The sequence below is a fragment of the Tyto alba genome, unplaced genomic scaffold (genome assembly GCF_018691265.1).
Source record: "Tyto alba isolate M040663 unplaced genomic scaffold, T.alba_DEE_v4.0 Super-Scaffold_13, whole genome shotgun sequence".
Taxonomy (NCBI): Eukaryota; Metazoa; Chordata; class Aves; order Strigiformes; family Tytonidae; genus Tyto; species Tyto alba.
In genome coordinates, this window is record NW_024881275.1 from 36,873,061 (window position 1) to 36,891,965 (window position 18,905).

Consider the following 18,905-nt stretch of genomic DNA (forward strand, 5'->3'; position numbering starts at 1 on the left):
CATTGTTAATATACAGCAAAGCGTACTTAATTAAAAACAAGAACTGCTCAGCAATGTTTATACTCAGAAGGTGCAGTAACATACCCAGTCTTTCCATTACACAGCATGAGGTCGAGAAGAACCCTATGCCTCTGCCTTCCCTACTTCCCATCCTTTGTCCACTCTGCTTCCATGTGCATGAGACTGCTGTTCACAATAAGGTAAAGTAACAGGTTTTGTCTGTCAGCAATGGCATTTAATTTAATATTTTACTTATTACATGCCTCTTTGACTAAATTAAGCAGCCAGCCTCAGCCAAGACACATCTTGCTTTCTAGCATCTCAGTTTCAGTTATTATTATCTGCCAGTCCAAAGCACTAATTTATCTTTGTTCTTTCAGCTCCAAAATACTGGTTGTGCAGCCAAAACCAAATAACACTACAACTACTGTGCCTATTTCAGAGCGTGTGGATTTTTCCCTTTTCTTCTATGTTTTTTTTTTTTTTTTTTTTTAACTAGGAGAGGGACCACCCTGCTCTCATGGCACAGAACACTATTTACATTGCAATACTTGACTGTGTAATACATCTGGCATTTTTGGGCAGGATTCCTGAGCAAGGGGCCAGAAGCCCTTAAGCAATGATTTAAGGGGGGAAAAAAATCATACAACTTGACTTAACAGTGCTCATTTCTAGTTAGCTGCACTTAGCTTTTAGTTACTGACTGAAAAGCAGAAATGCATCAGACTAGTAAACAAGGGAAGGCTGTTTCTTTTAATTTATCTCACTGTTAGTAAATGAAGACTGTATTACAGTTTAAGGGCTCAGTTCCAGCTTCAGGTATATGGGTGTGCAACACTGCACATGTGCCTTAAAAATATCAGCTTTTTCTTGCAAATGAGCAAAATACAGATGTTTCAAATATACAATGATTACTTGTATATTTGAAGCTGGAATTAAATTCAGTACAATTCTCTAAAGGAGCAGCACCTTTGCAGAAAGAGTCAGGTTATGGTTTTGCTCATTCCCTTACCTCTTATATATTTTGCTCAAGCACTGAAATAACTAAGTTTTCCAAAACCAAGCAGAAGTTAAAGCCAAGACATTAATTCTAAAAACCACAATTAAAATTCTCCATACATCAAAACATCTATATGGTTAGCAGTTTCCATAAAGGGCTTTTTACCTCATGAAACTACTACTTCTGCCAAATTCAGGATGTTTATAGCAACTGAGACGATAAAGGAAAGAAAGTAACAGAGAAAAAACAATAGCAAGTAAATTGTATTTACAGATATCAGGCTAAGTTTGCGCAGAAAAAAAAAAAGAAGTAGTTAAGAAAAATAATTTTATTTTTAAATTCTGAATTCAAAGTTACTTCTTGCAACTCCATCGATTTTTAGTGCAATGTACAATGAAAAATTATTTCAAGTCAAAGTCACTCAATTAACACCAAGGATGAACACAGCTTATCATAGCCGGTATTCATTGGTCATACTTGGCACACTGTAAGTGAATAACAAAATAGCACAGATCACACAGAATAAGAGCAAACCATTTTCCTGTTCTCCTTCATTCATGGGCACAGAAATTAAGTGACCATTATAGGATAGCACACATTTTCAGTGCAGAAATCATACTACAAAGTGCTGAGTTTTCTGTCATAAGGCACAATCTCAGTAATCTGTTGCCCCAGTAAAGCATCAACAATAGAAAATCATACGATTTCTGGAAGTAGCAATGAAAGTTGTGTATCTTTATCTTTCTGAACTCTGACGGGGACCTGCGCTTTTTATTGTAGAACTGTCACTTAGCCCTTAAGGATTTTTAACGATTTCTTCAGGTTTTCCCAGATAGAGTAACTTCACAAACACAAATGTGGAAAGACCTCCTGCATAATACAAGGCAAGAGAGATTAGAGGAATGGAAAGAACCAAAGGCATACTGAAAATAAATAAGGACAACTGAGTAAATATATGTAACTGTACAGTAGACACAAAAAAGAATTAACTTCCTGGTAAAATTCTGCACTCTAGCTCCTGCTGAACTCCAAAAATTGCAGCTAGAACCATGTATATCCACACCATCATCTGTAGAGAGAAAAAGCACTGTGCAAAGGCTGGAAGACTGAATTTTATTCCATATACAGGAGAAAATGCCTGACAAGGAACTACAATCCCTACAAGGTCTGTAACCAAAATGCTGGTTTAACCAACCAGAATATTCTTAAAAAGCTAGCTGTGGGGCAGAAAACTTTACAATCACGGTTTTACCTGAGTGCTCATAGGCTGAAGCACATAAGTCACTCTTAAATTAAAAGGATTGTGCACAAAAGTCCATGAGTGTCAAAGTGAGAACATGTTCCATTAGACACCAAAAGGAAAGCAGTTGCAGATACATTAAAACTAGTATCCTAGTGGACACAGCTCCAACAGGTCATAGGGAGGTCAGCTTTGAAGGAGAAATCCAAATGAAATATAAACATGGCATTCTGGAAACCAGACAAATCTCCCATAGCTTTGTCCAGCCAGCACTAATCTAGGCATCAGCTGTGGTGCATAACCTTAACAAAGGGATCAGTTGGTTCATACATCTGGAAGCTGTCATATTTTGGAGACTTGTAACAGTTATGTGTAACTGAAACATTCACTTGCATGCAACAGCCTTCAAATTTGTTGAGCGGTCAAGAACTGTTACATGTATACGCTATGTAGTATTACTACTTTCTGGGGAAACCCCACAAATACTATTTAATAACAGGGCTTGGACCTTCTCTACCCACAGGAAAAATAGATCATGAAAGTGGATGGAGTCAGGGTGAGGAGCTACAGTTTTCCTTAATGCATTCTCTGTTCAAAGTAAGTTTGAGTACCCGTAGCTTTCAGAGTTCATTCTTGTATGAACCAAGTGTCTGCTGAGGAGTAATGAGAAAGGAAGACCCGTTCTCTACAAAAAAAATTACAGCCCACTTAGCAGGTAACAGGAGCTGGTAGCAGACCTCAGACCACTCACCACCACCTCCACATCACACCACAACTTCAGCAGCAGCCAGCCCTACAGCCCACCCAGCTCTTCTGCTTACCTACACTCCCCGTATCCCCACTCAGCAGTGGTGGCATGGAGACCAACAATAAAGCAATGTTGCTTTCAGCTGTTCTATTTCACTCCAGGATTTCTGTTCTGAAATCTCCAAGCCCTCCACAACTACAGAAATGCCTTCACATCCTGTTCATAAGCAACAAAATCTCCAGAGTGCAAGATGACACTCGAAGCTCAGAAAAGAGGGGAATGGTGCAGCCAAGGCACTGCCCTATTTACATACACATTCCAACAGAGAAGGAAACAGACCCTTCCAAACAAGGATCTGTAGGGTACATTCTGGCACAGACATTGGTGACAGTGTGTTAAGTTCGGAAATAACAACGAAGATTAATCTTCTGCAGCCTTGAGTAAATGAAATGCCTCTACAGTCTAAAAGGCAGAAGGAACTGTGCAACCATGCACTTACAGCTTATAGCTTAGGAGGGTAGCAGTATTGCTGCAGATCCTCCTCTTGCCCTTCCCAGAAGAGGTACGGCAACGGCATGCCGTTAGTCTGCTGCGGCTTTACGCAGGGGTAAAGGCCTGGCACACTGCTGTCATTACAGGTTCTGCCACTACATTCAGCAAGTTCATGATTTTACCCCTTACCTTCTCAATGACCACGGAATGGTCACATGTAATAACTTCATCACAACTCTCAGAGATGTAAGAGGATTTTTAAACACTGCAGCTGGTTTTTTGATGCATGAGCTTTTCAGCAAGGAGCACCAACTCTGAGCAGTGGTATGGACACCTGTTGAGACGGTCTCTTAACAGAGACCCCCAGTGATGTTGAATTTAATAGCAGGCCCTTGAAAGATGTTAATCAAACATCCATATATCTAAAACTTCTAAACATCTCAACAACTTTCAATATACAAAAAGAGAGGGAATTCAAATTCACATAACACCCACTGTCCTGATGTTTTTATCTGCAAACATCATGTAAAGCTTAAATATTAGAATTTGGTGTTATTTTTCAAAACAGAAGAACGGATTTAAATACTCTTCCACTTTGACGAGTAAACGTTAAAAAGAGCATGTTGCCCAGATGACCATCATGTGGAAACACCACTGCTCTCCCATTTGAGAAATGACATAATAAATAATCATACTTAATTCAAACAAAACACTGGACTTGGAAATTTTCCAGATAAACACCTTCCAATATGCACTGAGGGACGCAAAACAGTGCAAGACAGTATTCAGAGATAAGTAAGCTCTGAATGTCACCTGGTCCGTACGAAACTAATGGATTTGGTGATGTGGTCAGAGACAACCTCTCAGACTATCACACAGACTACCAACACCCCATCTCAGATTCACCATCAGAGTGACTTCTGCTCTTCTGTCATCTACACTGTGCTGATGTGCTGATGCAGGTGCGAGCCCATCTAAACAGCACCACTCCGCTGATGTGCGCAAATGTGCGTGTTTGTGGGAAAGCGGAATTGTACCTGACTGGGTCAATTCCTGCTAACCAATTCAAACCAAACAAGTTACTCCAGCCCACTGACATAAACTTGCCTCCTTGAAGCAACAAATTCAAAGATCTGCTCCTTTACTTTTTTGCTTCTCCAAAGAATACTAAAGTTAACTGATGCCTCGGGCAGAATTTAAGAATAACTTTCCTCTCCACCTGCACTTGATCCTGCTGGGTTAAGCAAACTGAGTATCTATGGGAATAATACTGGTTCCTGCCTCACATACTTTCCTCATTTTCACTTGACTCTTACGTTGCACAGGTAGATTAGTGTATTTTAAGATGGGTCAGCCATAAAACTACAGTAAACTTGATTTCTGCCCCATTAGAGTGAAAAGAAACGACACTGCACATAGGTCAAATCTTCACTTACAAACTGTTTCTGCTGTCCTAACTCACATAGAACCAGAGTGAGTCCTCACATAGAATTAGAACACACTCACTTTGTTCCAAGTACCAATGCTGAATTATGTGGCTACTCAGGCATTTTGTTTTCCCTGCAGGACGTCCTATCCCTACCTGCAACAGCCACCCTCTTCCTTCAAAATGACTTAAAGAAGGGGCTCTGCATGTTTAAGCTTGGTTAGCTTTGTGTAAAGAGCTACTTAAAGAGGGAAAGGTTTGACTGAGCTACAACTAGTGCAAAAAGTGCAGAAAGCAAGAAAAGAAGGAAAGAACACCATGATCTTCAACCTCTTAGAGAAGAAAAAGTAATGAAGAAAGTGAAGGGAAAAAATCCCAAGACAATGGTGACATGAAATGAATTATCAAGGAACAAGACCAGACCATGTCTCCCCTTATGAGCAGCTCCAATTAACGCCATTCAAGGCACTGCAGTAGCCAAATTTCAAGCTCCACTTAACAGAACCTTCTCTGGAGCCACAAAACTACCTTCTTTCAGAAGCAGAGGCTGTGAATTTACATGTGTGACTGCTGTTCACACACAGGGTCTTAGAGTGCTTATTAGAGCAGTAGCAAAAAACATAACCAGTTTTGGGCATGATTTCTTTTCCATCCAGAGTACTTACTAGTTATGAATGGGTATTTCTGAAAGCACATCTGTGTCCAACAAAATTCAGTCACAGAGGAAATCAATGCAAAGCCCCTTTTGTTCTCTCAAGGGCATACGATGTATAAAGATGCTAAACAGTCTCCACAACTCCAGTATGCGTGGACACCCACATATAGCAGTTCAACTAAAGCTGAATGGCTGTGGACAACAAAACTGCCATTAAAATGCCAGTCCAGAATTTGTTTGCCCAAGAAAATAAAACAAGCATCCTCCAGTAGCAATGTATACAACATGGGGATGACAGGCCTGCTGATGGGCTGAGGGAAAACAGGTATGCGTCCCTGTCAAAGACACCAGACAGCCAGACTACAAGACAGGAGCATGGATTGAGAGCATACTGCGGGACACACAGTAATAACTGAAGTGTTCTGAACCACAGCCAGAGTAGGGCTGTGTTTAAAAAAAAAAAAAAAATGTAAAAAAAGCTACTCTACAACACTTAGTGCCAAGAAACAAGCTGAGAGGAAAGCCACTTTGGTATCAGAAGGCTCAGAGAAGGCCAAGAGCGCTGGCACAAATTCTGAAGGAAGAAGACTACTACAGGAAAACTGAAAGAATGGTGTTTTGGAGATCTGTTTTTCTTTTTCTCTCTTTGAAAGTCTGCCTACCAGGTGGGTTTCTAAACTTCTTATGTAAATATTTCAGCCATAATAGCTTCAGGCCCAGACTACTAATCATTTATCTTGGAATGTGCTTGGTCTTAAAACTCATTCAAACTTCACTTCACTATTCTTAATTAATTGTGTTATGGTTTTAAAGCAACCGTTTACTTCCAGCAAACTTCAGTGCTGTATTATGTTCCATGCTCCATGGTATTCAGAAACACACCATACAAAATCAGTCTCTTTATGTAAATACTGCCAATTTATTCAGCAGTAATGACTGTAAAAAAAAAAAAAATCAGTAGCAAATCAAAACTGTTACTTGAAATATATTTCAAGTAATGCACCATATTTGGCCAACATTGCCCAATTCATTCAAACTCTTGATAAACGAAAGGTAAAGGCAAAAATAAGACAGCTATTTTAATAAACAGGGCAATTCAGTCACTGCTTCTACTAAAAGAAACCTTCACCTGAAGGGTTCCTTAGTGTAATAACCTCCATGGAGTGTACTTTAAAGCTATTGGGACCAGGTGCATACAAGCGCAGAAAAACGAGTTTGGTCACTGCCTTCTACTTCGGCATAGGAAGAACAGCATTTTCCATGCTATCTCTCTCTATACCTGTTCCATCTCAAATTCCCACCCTGTACTTCTGGCTGTAGTTTAGCAACAGAAATACGTGATTGCTATTTGTTAGATTTATCTGCAGAACAGCCTGGTTCAGGAGCAGAATATTTACACAGTCTCTACCCAGAAAGCACATTTTAGCAAGCTCTTTTCTGTAGGTGATCACATAGTGCTGGAGCAGGAAGACTATAAATTAATTGAAATTAAATCCAGAATATTTGGTTTCATCTTAATCAGCTAGCTTTTTTTTTGCAAGCTAGAGATGCAAGTGTTTCTAAATGCAGAGGTTTAATACATTTTTTACATTATTTAATTCCGACATGAAAACTAAGCTCGATAGATGTGAAATCAGATCGGTCAACTCGGTATGACCAGCTGCATTATGAATTCATCTTGGCCATAAAAACCTCTGAGATCAAATTCAACTAGATTTTATACCAGGGACTTTTTCCCCCCCCGTCCCCTCCATGAAGTAATAATGGCACGAGAATAGGTCAGTGCAGCAACTTAACTAAGTGGCTATTTTGCAAGTTGTATTTTTTCCTTGAGAATTGCATTTTGACTGCTGACCCAGTCATACAGGCATTGACAGAAAGTAGCTTCTTGGCATTACATGTTTACAAAAAGCAGTTTCTTGGCATTAATGAGATGGGACCACCCTTCCAAGTAAGCGAACCCCAGTAGTATCAGGACAATAAACCTCAGGGAAGCCTGCTGGGTGGAACTGAAATCATGCATTATTTACCAAACACAGAAAAGCAGAGACAAAACACATATGAGTAAAAATTGACAAAAGAACCTTTGTCACAACAACTTCACAAGGATTTAAAAAAAAAAAAAAGAGTGGGAGAAAAAAAGGGATGTTCATAATCGCTTGCATTAGTATTTAAGGTACACAGGACCTATGGACCAGTGCACTCTGAATGCACATCTCTGCCTATGGACAGGATCCTGCGCTGCCTGATCTGTTTCTCAGGGCTGTTGGCAGTAGATTTTGGATGCCTGGGCTACACGGACAAAGTCAAGTCCAGCCAGTAACACACTATTTTCCAAAACAGAAAACCCAATACTCACTAAATGACCTGTGAACCTCATCCTGACCCCAATATGGCTGTCATCTGCAAGGATGGAATCTGGTCCTATGTGCTCTAAGGGCAGGACAGACCACCTTCGAAACAGCCGCTAACTTTGTTTGCACTCAGCACTAGGTTTTACACACACACACACACACACACACACACACACACACACACAGCTCTTTAGTAACGATTATTCATGCTGCCTTCCATATTAACTTTTTTATAAGCCAAATTCTGCTGCAAGCGACTTTGACATAAACCAAGAGTAACCACTGCAGTCAAGGAACTCTGTTTTCACATCAACCCGGCTAACGGGGCAACATGATGCTGAGCAAATAATATTTTCCCCCCGAGGGGACAAAAACGAAAACAAAACAAACAAAAAAACACCACCAAAAAGCACGCAAAGCCCCCAGCAGCCTGGAGCTGTGCCGCTCCGCGCGGGGTAACCCGCCCAGGCCGGCCGCCCCACTCCCCGAGAGACGCGCGGGGCCTGCGCGGGGGGCGCTGGCGACACCGCTCTGCTCGTCCCACACCCCCCCCCCCGGTTTTGTCCGGGGTGTGTCTGTTTCAACGGGCAGCCCGCGAAGCCCCGGCCCCCCGGTAGCGTTTCTCCCCAGCCTGCCTTCCAACGCCGGCGCCATCGGGCTGGGCCCGGAGCAGCCGCCCCCCGCCGCGGGCACTGCCCGAGGCCACCCCGCTACCGGCGGCCACGGCCGGCCAGGCCGCGCTTCGCCTCGCCAGCCCGGTTTTTTGTTTTTTTTGTTTTTTTTTTTTTTTGTCCTCTCCCTCCTCTTTATTTTTTTTAACCTTGAGACAAACGCTCCCCCCCCACAGTTGAAACCTGTCCAAAAACAGGACCACACACAGGCACCCGCCCCGCCGCGCTCCTCGCCGCCCGCCCCCTCCCCCCGCCGCGGACGGACGCACTCCCAAAATGGCGGAGGGGCGCCTCCCGGCAGCCCGGCCGCCTCCCACCGCCCACGGGGGCGCGGAGACCCGTCGCCCGCAGCCTTTCCCACACGGAGCGACGGCCCAGAAGCCAGGACGCGGTGCAGCGAAGGGCGGCCTGGGCCGGCGGAGCGGACAGCTTACCGCCCGCCCGCGTTCCGCCACCCCCACCCCCCTCCCAAGGCGGGGCGGAGAAGTGGTACGCGCCGCCCGGCCCAACGCCCGCCGCCCGCCCCGCCGGCGGCCCGGCCCCCCCGGGGCTGCGGGGCGGCCCCTCCGCACCATCGTACGCACGCACTCCAGCCTCCGCCGCCGGAGCCGCTTTTTGCCCGGCGGGGAGGGGAGGGGCGGCGGGCCGAGGACACACACACACACATACACACACCCCCCCATCCCCCCCAGCGGACTTACCTTCCACCCACAGCTCCTCCACGTTGGTTTCGAGGTTAGCCGCCCTTAATCCTACAGCGAAAGCCCCAAATATCAGGAGGCCGACAACCAAAAACTTCCCGCAGTTTTTCTGAATGTAACAGCCCAGTTTAAATAGCAGTCTCTGAAACTTTGCTCGCAGCCACAGCGGCGCTTTCCGTCCCGTCGCCTTCCCCTGCAAAGCAAGAAGAGGTCAGTAGTTGAGGGGCCGGCTGCGGCGGGACGCCAGGGGCACGCGGGGAAGCGCCCCCCCCCCCCCCCCAACGCCCCACAGCCCTCCCGCGAACACGCGCGGCCGCGCCGTGCCCCTCTCGGGGCGCACTCCCACGCAACGACCCCGGGGGCTGCAAGGACGGGAGAGGCGGCGAGCGGGCCCCACGGGCCCCTGGGGCACGTGCGCAGGCCAAGAGGTACCTGCCGGTAGCCACCCTCGCCCCCCCTGGCCAGCGCACGGACCGGGGGCGACGCCGCCCCCGCTGCAAAGCGCCCGCGCCCGGGGTTCTGGCAGCGCCCGCGGCTCCGGGGCAGGAGCAACCACTTCCGACGGACCTCAACAGCCACAAGGAAAAAAAAAGCCCTTTTTTCCACCCCTCCCACCCCGTTCTCCTTAGACCTCTGAGAGCCCCGGGGGGGTGCGGGGGGGTGCGGGGAGGGTGACGGGGAAGCTGGTTGGTAGCACTTTGCTGCCGTTCCCCCCGTTCCCAGCTCCTAGCAGGGGTTTGGTGCTGAGGCGGGACCCACGTGGTGAGCAGCGCTGCAAGATCAGAAGTAATTCATTTCCATAGAGTTTGGAGACGCTGTGTGATCTGAATTAGGAAGTAGAGCAGCCATCTGTAAGTTACGACAATATTTGTGAACGGAAGAGGGCAGCCACATGGATTTTTTTTTTTTTTTTTCCCCCCCTCCTCCTTTCCCCTTTCTTACAAAGCCTAGAAATCCGCTCCCTGAAGTGAAACCATTCCTCCAGCAAGGCAGCTTTCGGAGGTTGTTTACTTTGAACATTTTTTTTGGCCGGCGGAGGAGGGCGGCCAGGGCCGGGCCGGGCTTGCGGGGCGCCCCGGCAGCTCCAGCCCTTCCCCGCCAACCGCCCCGCCGGCACCGGCGCGACCTGCGCGGCGGAGTTACGGTGGCAATTTGTTCACGGCCCTCGCTTTCCCTCCGACCGCCGGGGGGAAGAAAAAGCCGCGGCGAGCTTTCTCTGCCGGGGTACATCCCCCCTCCCACACCCCCCCGAGGGCAGTCGCCGTGCCGGCGCTCGGCGGAGGACTTCACAAAAGCACAACTTCTGCCAAGAAAGCGGTCGCCCGCTTTCTTCCCCGTCCCGGGCGGGTGCGGGTGGTGCCGAGATCGCAGGGCGCTACGCGGGGACGGAGGCGCGGAAAGGAAGCGGAGGGGGACCGGGCCAGGGGCTGGCCGGGGGGAGGCCGGCAGCGAGCCGAGGCTGTCTCGGGAAATTCAAGCGGAGGAGTGCTCCGCAGCGCAAGCACGCACCGGGGGCGGCACAGGCGTGAAGGGAAGGAAGGAGGGCACTCTCTCCCGCACTGAAGAGTCACAGACGTCCCTCTCTTTTTCCCAGCATTTTATTGGTGGCTGTTTCATTTCCATCTCCTCCTTCCACCCCCGCGAGAAAACACACCACCCCCCTCCTCCCCCGCCGAAAAAACAGCACTAGCGCTAGCGTGTATCTCTGGAAAAAAGAGTGAGAGAGTGAGTGCACCTTTGCGATCTGCTCCAGGGCGAAAGCCGCATCGCAGTAGCTTGGCCGCTGCAGATACTCCCGGTCGGGCGCCGCGGCGCGCCGATTCACTCCGGTCCTTCGCCGCCTCCCACCGCCGCCGCTCCTCGCCGCCCGGCCGGGGTGGCCGCCGCCGCCCGCGCTGCTGCTTGTCTCCGGCTCCGACGCGTTACCGGCCGAGGCCATGTTGCCGCCGCCGGCGGGACGGGGGAGCTGCCGCTGCCGCCGCGGCGGGGCCCGGGGGCCCGGGGGCGCGGCGGGGCCGCGGGGGGCTGGCGGCGCTGCGGGCCGCGGGCTGCTGCTGCTGCTGCTGCTGCTGCTGCTGCTGCTGCTGCTGCTGCGGGGGCTGCCGCCGCCGCCGCCGCTGCTGCTGGGGCTGCCGCGGCGCGGCCGGCTCACGCGGGGCGCGGGGCGGCGGCTGCCGCCGCGGCCGCTCCGGCCGAGTCGCTCCCCGCGCCTCCCATTGCCACATCGCGCGCGGACCCCGAGCTGCAGGCGGCCGCTCCCCGCGCCCGGCGAGGGCGGGCGGGACCCCCGGGCCCCCCCGGCTGCCGCCGCCGCCGCCGCGCTTTCCTCCGCTCCCGTGGAAATCGCCTCCTCCGGCCGCCGCTGCCTCCGGGAAGCCGCTGTCCGCGGCGGCGCTCAGCGACGGCGGCGCGGCGGCGGCGCGGCGGGCCGCGGCGGCTGCTGCTGCTGCTGCTGCTGCTGCGCTGCCTCGCCGCGCTGCACCATCCTGCCTCAGCGCCGGGGTGCTTCCCGTGGGCCGCGGGGCCGGCGGGGCTCCGCGGTCGGCCCCGCCGCGGCGGCGGGCGGCCGGCTGCCTGGCGCTCTCCCCTGGCGTGTGCGCGGCAGCACCGAGCTGCAGCCCCTCGGCTCAAGAGATGAGATGAAGAAGAAAAAAAGGACTCTCTCCATTTGGATAAAGAGGAGGAGGGGTGGGAGGGGGGGGGGGGGGAGTATGAGAGGAGAGAGAGCGAGAGAGGGAGAGGGGGAAAAAAAAAAAAAAAAAAAAAAAAAAGAGAGAGGGCTGAAAGCCCGCCCCCGGGGCTGTCAGATGGCTTGGGTTTCTGCGAGGCGATTGGCTCGGGGAGGGCAGAAATTACTCAGCAAACATGACTATTATTAGCTGCTTAGCAACAGCTCACCAAAGTAGAGAGACCACCCAGGCCGGCAACCCTTGTGTGTGCATCTCCAGCTTCAGGGGGAGCCTTAAAGAGATCCAGCCTTCTTTGCATGCAATACTTCCATTAAGGAATGCCTTCCCCCCCACACACACACACCCTTTCTTCTTCGCTTTCTTTTCAATAAAGTTTTCTCTTTTTTTTTTTTTTTTTTCTTTTTTTTTTTTTTTCTGTCCGGGATGTTTGCAGACAAATACACGCGCGGGACTTTCTCGCGATCGACATACAGAAATATATTTTTTTCCCTTTTAAAAACGAGAGGGAAACGGGGGAAAAGCAGCATTAAACGATTTCTAAAGCCCTGAAAAGAAAATCCTTTTAGAGGCACCTTGGCCTCAAGCTGCAACAAATACTGGGAGGTCCGAGCTGAATTCCCAGGCTTGCAGAAATAATGACAGGGTGGTGGATACTGCGGTAGAAAGTGCCAGATTTTTCTCCCTCTCTCTTTCTTTTTTAACTAAAAAGGAGACTTAGTTCCTTGCGAGAAAACCACTCCGTCCATTTAGAAAAACACAATGAAAACTTAACACTTGAGGGATTTAAAGCCGCGCGGTAGCTAGCCTGTTTCAACTTAGGGCTCATTCTTTAACTGAAACCTGAGGAAAGCCAATTTTAATATGTTTTTAGTGTAAAAGTCCATGAAACGCAGCCTGCCTGGCCGCGCTAAACACTTCTTGAACTATACGCGATTGTTTACTTTTTGGCACCGCTTCTCCCCGTCTCTGTTCATTGAGAATCAGCCATTAATTGCTGCCGTTACAGCTGCGCGCATTCCCCTCAGCCCCGGGGCTGCGCGCCGCGGCCCCCAGCGCGACTCCCCGCGGAGGCTCTGCGCCCCGGCGGACCTCCGTGCGCACAAGCGCGGAGGGCAGCGGGAAATCCGCCCCGCCGCTCCGCGCCTGGCCCGGGGAAGCTCTTTGGGGAGGGGGGGAAGGGGGGCTGCCCCCCAGCAGGGCGGCTGCTGAGCGCCCGCGGAGGGTCGCGGTCGTAAGGGGGGGCGCCCGCTGTGCGCTCATTGGGACGGGGGAGCAATACAGAGAGGAAGAGGGGAGTTTGGGGAGCCGAGGTGCGATGGGCAGCCCCCTGCCCGGTGCGGTGACCCGCCCGCGGGCACCGCGCACCTCTCCCTCCAGCCCCGCCACGCGTGTGCCCGCGGCGGCCGTGGGCAAAACCCCGGAGTGGAGCCGCCCCGGCCGGGCCGCCGGGCACACAGCCCCGCACCGCCCCGCTCCGCGCCGTTCCGCCGGTGCGGAGGCTGTCGTGGGGGAACTACTCGGAAGTACCCACGGGCAGGGGCTTCCCAGGGTCACAGGCGCCGCTTCCTTCCCTCTCCGTCCCTCCTCCGCTTTTCCCACCCTGGGGAACCTGCCTCCCTGAAGGCCGGGCACTGTGCTCTGCCTCCGGGGAAGCCGCTGGGCGCAGCCAGCACGTAGGTGCGTGCATACGGGAGAAGGAAAACGAAACGGGTTGGAGTCGAATGATGTTTTCTGTTGGAGGCTGAAACCAGCGCCTGGGTGCAGCCGGCCACCTCCAATTCAAGTTTCCGCTCGGGAAAGTGACCGTCCGTCTCGCTATAGGATCTGATGTGCCCCGGCTCCTGCCCCCTCTTCCCCCCCCCAACGCTCAACCTCACCGGGCCTTGATGAGGTGCTAGGACCGGGGGTTAGAGAAAGAAGGGATGGGGGGGAGAGGCGTTTTGGTTCAGCCTCGCAGCAGGCTCCAAAACAGGGGAAGGGTGTCCCTTCAAGCACCTTGAGCCCCCAGAGCTGCCCTGCCTGCCTCCTGCTCGCTCTGCTTCACACAATAGCCCAGCACCCATCAGTCCTCTCTCCCGCTTCCAAAACTCAGCCTGAAGACTCAAATTTAACAAGCACTATCGTAATCTTCCCTCTCTCCCTGTGGTCTGGAGGCTTTTTTTTTTTAAAAAAAAAAAAAAAACAAACGCATACACAAGAGACGAATTACTGCAGGGATCTAATTGGCCTTGTTTCTGTTGGGTTGTGTTTTTTTGTTGTTTTTTTTTTTTTTTTTTTTCCCCTCTCTCCTTAAGGAAGACGTGTCAGTGTAAAAGTCTCCACTTGGGTGGTCAGAGCAGTGGCTGCCCCCAGTTTGCCTCATAGCTGATGTCTGCGTGCTACATTCCTGGCGATAATGTTGTTCCTAATCAATCTGCCCTTATTTACATTTGTAAGCACTGCTGGCTGTGATATGCATGCCCTACGTTCGCAACTGCTCCTCCACACCAAGGGCTTTTTCCGTCTTCAGCAAGTCACAGGGATCCCACAGATCTCTCATCTCAGCCCTGTTCTGTGGCGAAGGCCTGGGAAGGTGTCTCCTTGTGTAAAGTGGCTGCAATCTGCGATCTTTTATACCTGGTCCTCCTGATCCCTGGACTGGCCTACAAGACTCTCAGGGCTTTGGTCATAGCAGCTTCATTTTGTAACACTGTGCCTCTTTCTCAGTTCACCTTTGTGCTCATAACCCCGAAAACACTGCAGAGTTTCAGACTTACTCCAGCCAGAGGAGGGATCAAATCCAACAGAGGTTAACAATGGGTAACAGGTATTTACACTGATTTTCCTTTAACACATTTTTCCAGGTTGCTCATCACCTGTAGACAGACCACAAAGAGCACCCACTGCTGGAGCATCTGATGACCTTAACAGAAAACCAAACCAAAACAAAAACAAACAAACAAAAAAAAACCCACGCAGAAGTGAAGTGCTGGCACTTTGGCTTCCTTTTGAGGGCGGGGGCTACAGGAGAGCTGACCCACGGCAGAAGAAGGGCTCGGGAGAAGAACCACCTAATTTTGTCTACTCCCCGAAATTTTTGTGTCACACACGTAGCCGTGGCACAAGGCGCGCACGCCCGACGCCGGCTTTGACATCAGATGAGGCCACGGGGCAGCACCTTCACCGGGCTCCGCAGAGCAGCCGGAACCCCGCCGGCCCCACTCGCGGCGCCCCGCAGGCCACACAGCGGGGATCCGCTCCGCAGGGCAGCGCGGCCGCGCAGCACCCGCGCCGGGGGAAGGGGGCAGCAGCACCGAGCTAGCCCTCTCCCCCGCCTCAGCCCTGGAAGAAAGGGAACTGCTCGAGCCAACTTGTCAAAATAATGCGGCTAATTACCCCTGATCTCCTTTAATGGAAAGCTGCTCTGCACGCCACAAAGGAGCAAATGAGGGATCTACAGCACCAACCCAGGAGCGCTGGCTTTTTCTTCCGCGGAGGGCTGCGGGGAAATGTGCCTCCAGAGGAGTCCGCGAGGTTTCTGTGCTCCTCCCGCGCAGCAGCCGAGGAGGTCCCGGGGGGGGGGACCGGAGCCCCCGGGGAGCTGCGGAGGACAGCAGCGGGAGCAGCCCCCCTCTCCCTGCCAGAGCTGGAGGACGTCCCAGCCTTAGCAGACCCGGTCATACTCCGCGAGGGGCTTTCGCTCTATAAACCCAAGTCGTCTTCAAAACAGATTCTTTTCCTGGCAGAATGCCCTGCCACTTGCAGGACTTTAATGTGCATAGAGAGGGGAAAGTTACACTGAACAGTTTCTAGCCAGTCCCTACAACACCGGGTCTGTGTAAAGATAGAGCTCAAGTCTCGCATTTGGCAGAAGGCAGGGCATTCATTTTCACGATCTCTGCCATCGGGTCTTGCAATAAAAAAAAAAAAAAAAAAAAAAAAGCTGAGCGACGCTATCTCTGACCCACTGCTGGAGCAACAAATTTATTAGAGATATAGGCGTGAGAAATGAAAAGGAAGTAAAACAATTCAGGCTCATTGTATGTCTTTCTTTCATACTGCTAATCCGGTTTACACATCACGCCTACATGTCTCAATAGGGCTTTATACACTGTGGCAAAGGCAGAACAAAATCAAAGGTGTGTGTATGTGTGTGCGTGTGCATGTGTGTGTGTGTGTGTGTGTGTGTGTGTGCATGTGTGTGTGAAATAAGGATAAAACAGAGAAGCCTAAGACATTTTAATTCAGAGCCGGCTGTCAGTTTTATATCTACTGGCTCTTGAAAGCAAAAAGATTTTAAAGGATTCCTCCTCTTTCCCCTCCCTTCTCAGCCCTAACACTTCTCAACATTACTGCCTCCTGTCCAGATACAGCGTCGGATTATAATCCGGACACACATTGACCCTAATAGCTCTAACCAGAAATTAGATACACCTATCAGACTGGTGCCAAAACGATGTGAGACCCTCTAACCAGAACTGGTAAACGTTATCCGGTTAGGAGCTGGCAGATACCCACCTTGGCTCCAACGTTTCTTTTAAAACCACCCGACGACGCCAGACGTCTGCCGCATTCCCCTCCTCTCTTTTGACACCCCCCCCCCCCTCCCCCCCCCCCCCCCAGTCTACCTCCCACACTGGGGCTGAGGCGGCAGCCAGCAGGGAGATGCGTTCACTGGGCATCCTCTGGCCTCCAAGCCCTGGGAGCAGTGGGACAAGGCACACGAGAGCGATGACAGCAGCACTGCACCGGTCCCGGTGGTGCCAGGTACCAACCACATGCAGGGTCCGGTACCGGAGCCAGAGGCTGAAGCCGTTATTCAGTTTAACCTAAGGCACGCCACGTATTTCACTGCTGTAGTTAGGGAGTGACCGTCCCTCCTTTTCCGTACAGCTGTGTGTTTTCAGCAGTTCCCACTGGCTGCGGACATTCAGCTTGAGTTGCAGAGAGAGGGAAAGGGCTCCTAAGCGCACCTCCTTTAAGAAGTCCTATTGAACTTCCCCGAGGAGAAAGAAGATGCAAACTGCATCTTCCCTGCGGTCCCCGTCCTACGCGCCCTGGCCCGAGAGGGGCTGCAGCTCCCCGCACGGCAGCCCGGTTGGAGGGGCACAGCTCGCACAGGTGCCGAGATGCTCAGACCGGGGCCCCGTTTGCCGTCCTCTGCGGGACTACACAGAGGCACCGCAGGACCGACTTCCCACCAGCGGCGAGACCACCCCCCCTCGACACCGCCCCCCCCCCCCCCCCCCCGCGCCACCCTGGCGGGGCTCCGGCCCGCAGCACCGCCAAGGCGCAGGAACCTGGCCGGGCCGGGGGCAGCCCCGCCGCACATCCCACCCCACCCCACCCCCCGCGGCCGGGGCCCGCACCGAGCCCCCGCCCCGCTCCGCCGCGCCCCCGCTCCGGCCGGACCCGGCGGGCGGCAGCCTCAGCCCCGGGCCCCCGGGACGGGGCAGGCCCCGGGCCCTCAGCGTGGCCCCGGCCCCCGACGGCCGCAGGGAGGCTCCGCCAGCCCCGGGCCGCAGCCGCCCGCGGCCCCCCGCGCAGCGCCGCCGGCACCGCCCGGCCCCCGCCCCGCGCCCCCCGGCCCCGCCGCCCCCCGGGGCTGCACTCACCATCGCTGCCCTCGCCGGAGCCGCGCGTGGGGAGCCGCGCCGGAGGGCTGGGTGCGCCCTCGCTCCCTGGCACTGACGGCTTTAATGGGACATCACTGTTTTCTTCCTCTGCTCTTTCTCCCTTTCTTTCTCTTTTTTTCTTTTCTTTTCTTTTCTTTTCTTTTCTTTTCTTTTCTTTTCTTTCTTTTCTTTTCTTTTCTTTTCTTTTCTTTTCTTTTCTTTTCTTTTCTTTTCTTTTCTTTTCTTTTCTTTTCTTTTCTTTTCTTTCTTTTCTTTTCTTTTCTTTTCTTTTCTTTTCTTTTCTTTTCTTTTCTTTTCTTTTCTTTTCTTTTCTTTTCTTTTCTTTTCTTTCTTTCTTTTCTTTTCTTTTCTTTTCTTTTCTTTTCTTTTCTTTTCTTTTCTTTTCTTTTCTTTTCTTTTCTTTTCTTTTCTTTTCTTTTCTTTTCTTTTCTTTTCTTTTCTTTTCTTTTCTTTTCTTTTCTTTTCTTTTCTTTTCTTTTCTTTTCTTTTTCTTTTATTTTCTTTATTTTTCTTTTATTTTCTTTATTTTATTTTTATTTTTTATTTTCTGCTTTTTATTTTCTTTATATTTATTTTATTCCTTCCTTCCTTCCTTCCTTCCTTCCTTCCTTCCTTCCTTCCTTCCTTCCTTCCTTCCTTCCTTCCTTCCTTCCTTCCTTCCTTCCTTCCTTCCTTCCTTCCTTCCTTCCTTCCTTCCTTCCTTCCTTCCTTCCTTCCTTCCTTCCTTCCTTCCTTCCTTCCTTCCTTCCTTCCTTCCTTCCTTCCTTCCTTCCTTCCTTCCTTCCTTCCTTCCTTCCTTCCTCCTTCCTTCCTTCCTTCCTTCCTTCCTCCCTTCCTCCCTTCCTCCCTTCCTCCCTTCCTCCCTTCCTCCCTTCCTCCCTTCCTTTCTCCTAGTCCTCCTCTCTCCTCTCTCCTCTTTATTTTTTTTTTTTTTTTCCCGCCCAAAGGAACTGAAAGTGTAAAAAAATAACCCTGCTAGGTTGCAGGCATTCTGCAGAGTGCTGGAAAGCCTCACGATTACATGCCTGTTTCTATTAAGCAGCTCCATCGTCCTCCATGTGGGTGGTCTGGCTCTCAATAGGCAGGACCTGTCAGGGTCACGTGACGAATCCGCAAACGTTACCCCTTTACAAGAAACTTTAGGGGAAAAAAGCAAATGAAGGGAGAGCCCCGTGCCGCCGGCTCGCCCCGCGGCCCCGGCCCCCGCCCCGCTGCTCCCCCCGCAGCACAGCAGAGCGCTCCGGTCTCCCTCAGCATCTGCCTCCGCGCCCTTCTCCCACCTTGGGTTTCAAGAGGAGTCAGAGTGTGAAAGG

The 18,905-nt window shown here is 51.2% G+C and overlaps 1 protein-coding gene across 4 annotated transcripts in view; it reads right to left on the bottom strand.

Moving 5' to 3' along the window:
- The window catches only part of PTCH1 (patched 1), a 75,173-nt gene extending 57,437 nt beyond the window's left edge, over positions 1-17,736 (bottom strand). For 3 of the 4 annotated variants that reach the window (XR_006164838.1, XM_042787623.1, XM_042787622.1), the window contains exons 1-2: positions 11,023-12,042; positions 9,288-9,480 (exon numbers count right to left, since the gene is read on the bottom strand). Coding sequence is in view for 3 of the 4 variants with exons in the window: in XM_042787623.1 (XP_042643557.1) it covers positions 9,288-9,480; positions 11,023-11,226 (397 nt within the window). In the remaining variant the exon portion in view is untranslated. Of the gene's footprint in view, positions 1-9,287; positions 9,481-11,022; positions 12,043-17,571 lie in introns of those variants that run through there. The other variant, XM_042787624.1, reaches the window with a different exon arrangement.
- Between the last annotated feature and the right edge of the window lie 1,169 nt (positions 17,737-18,905).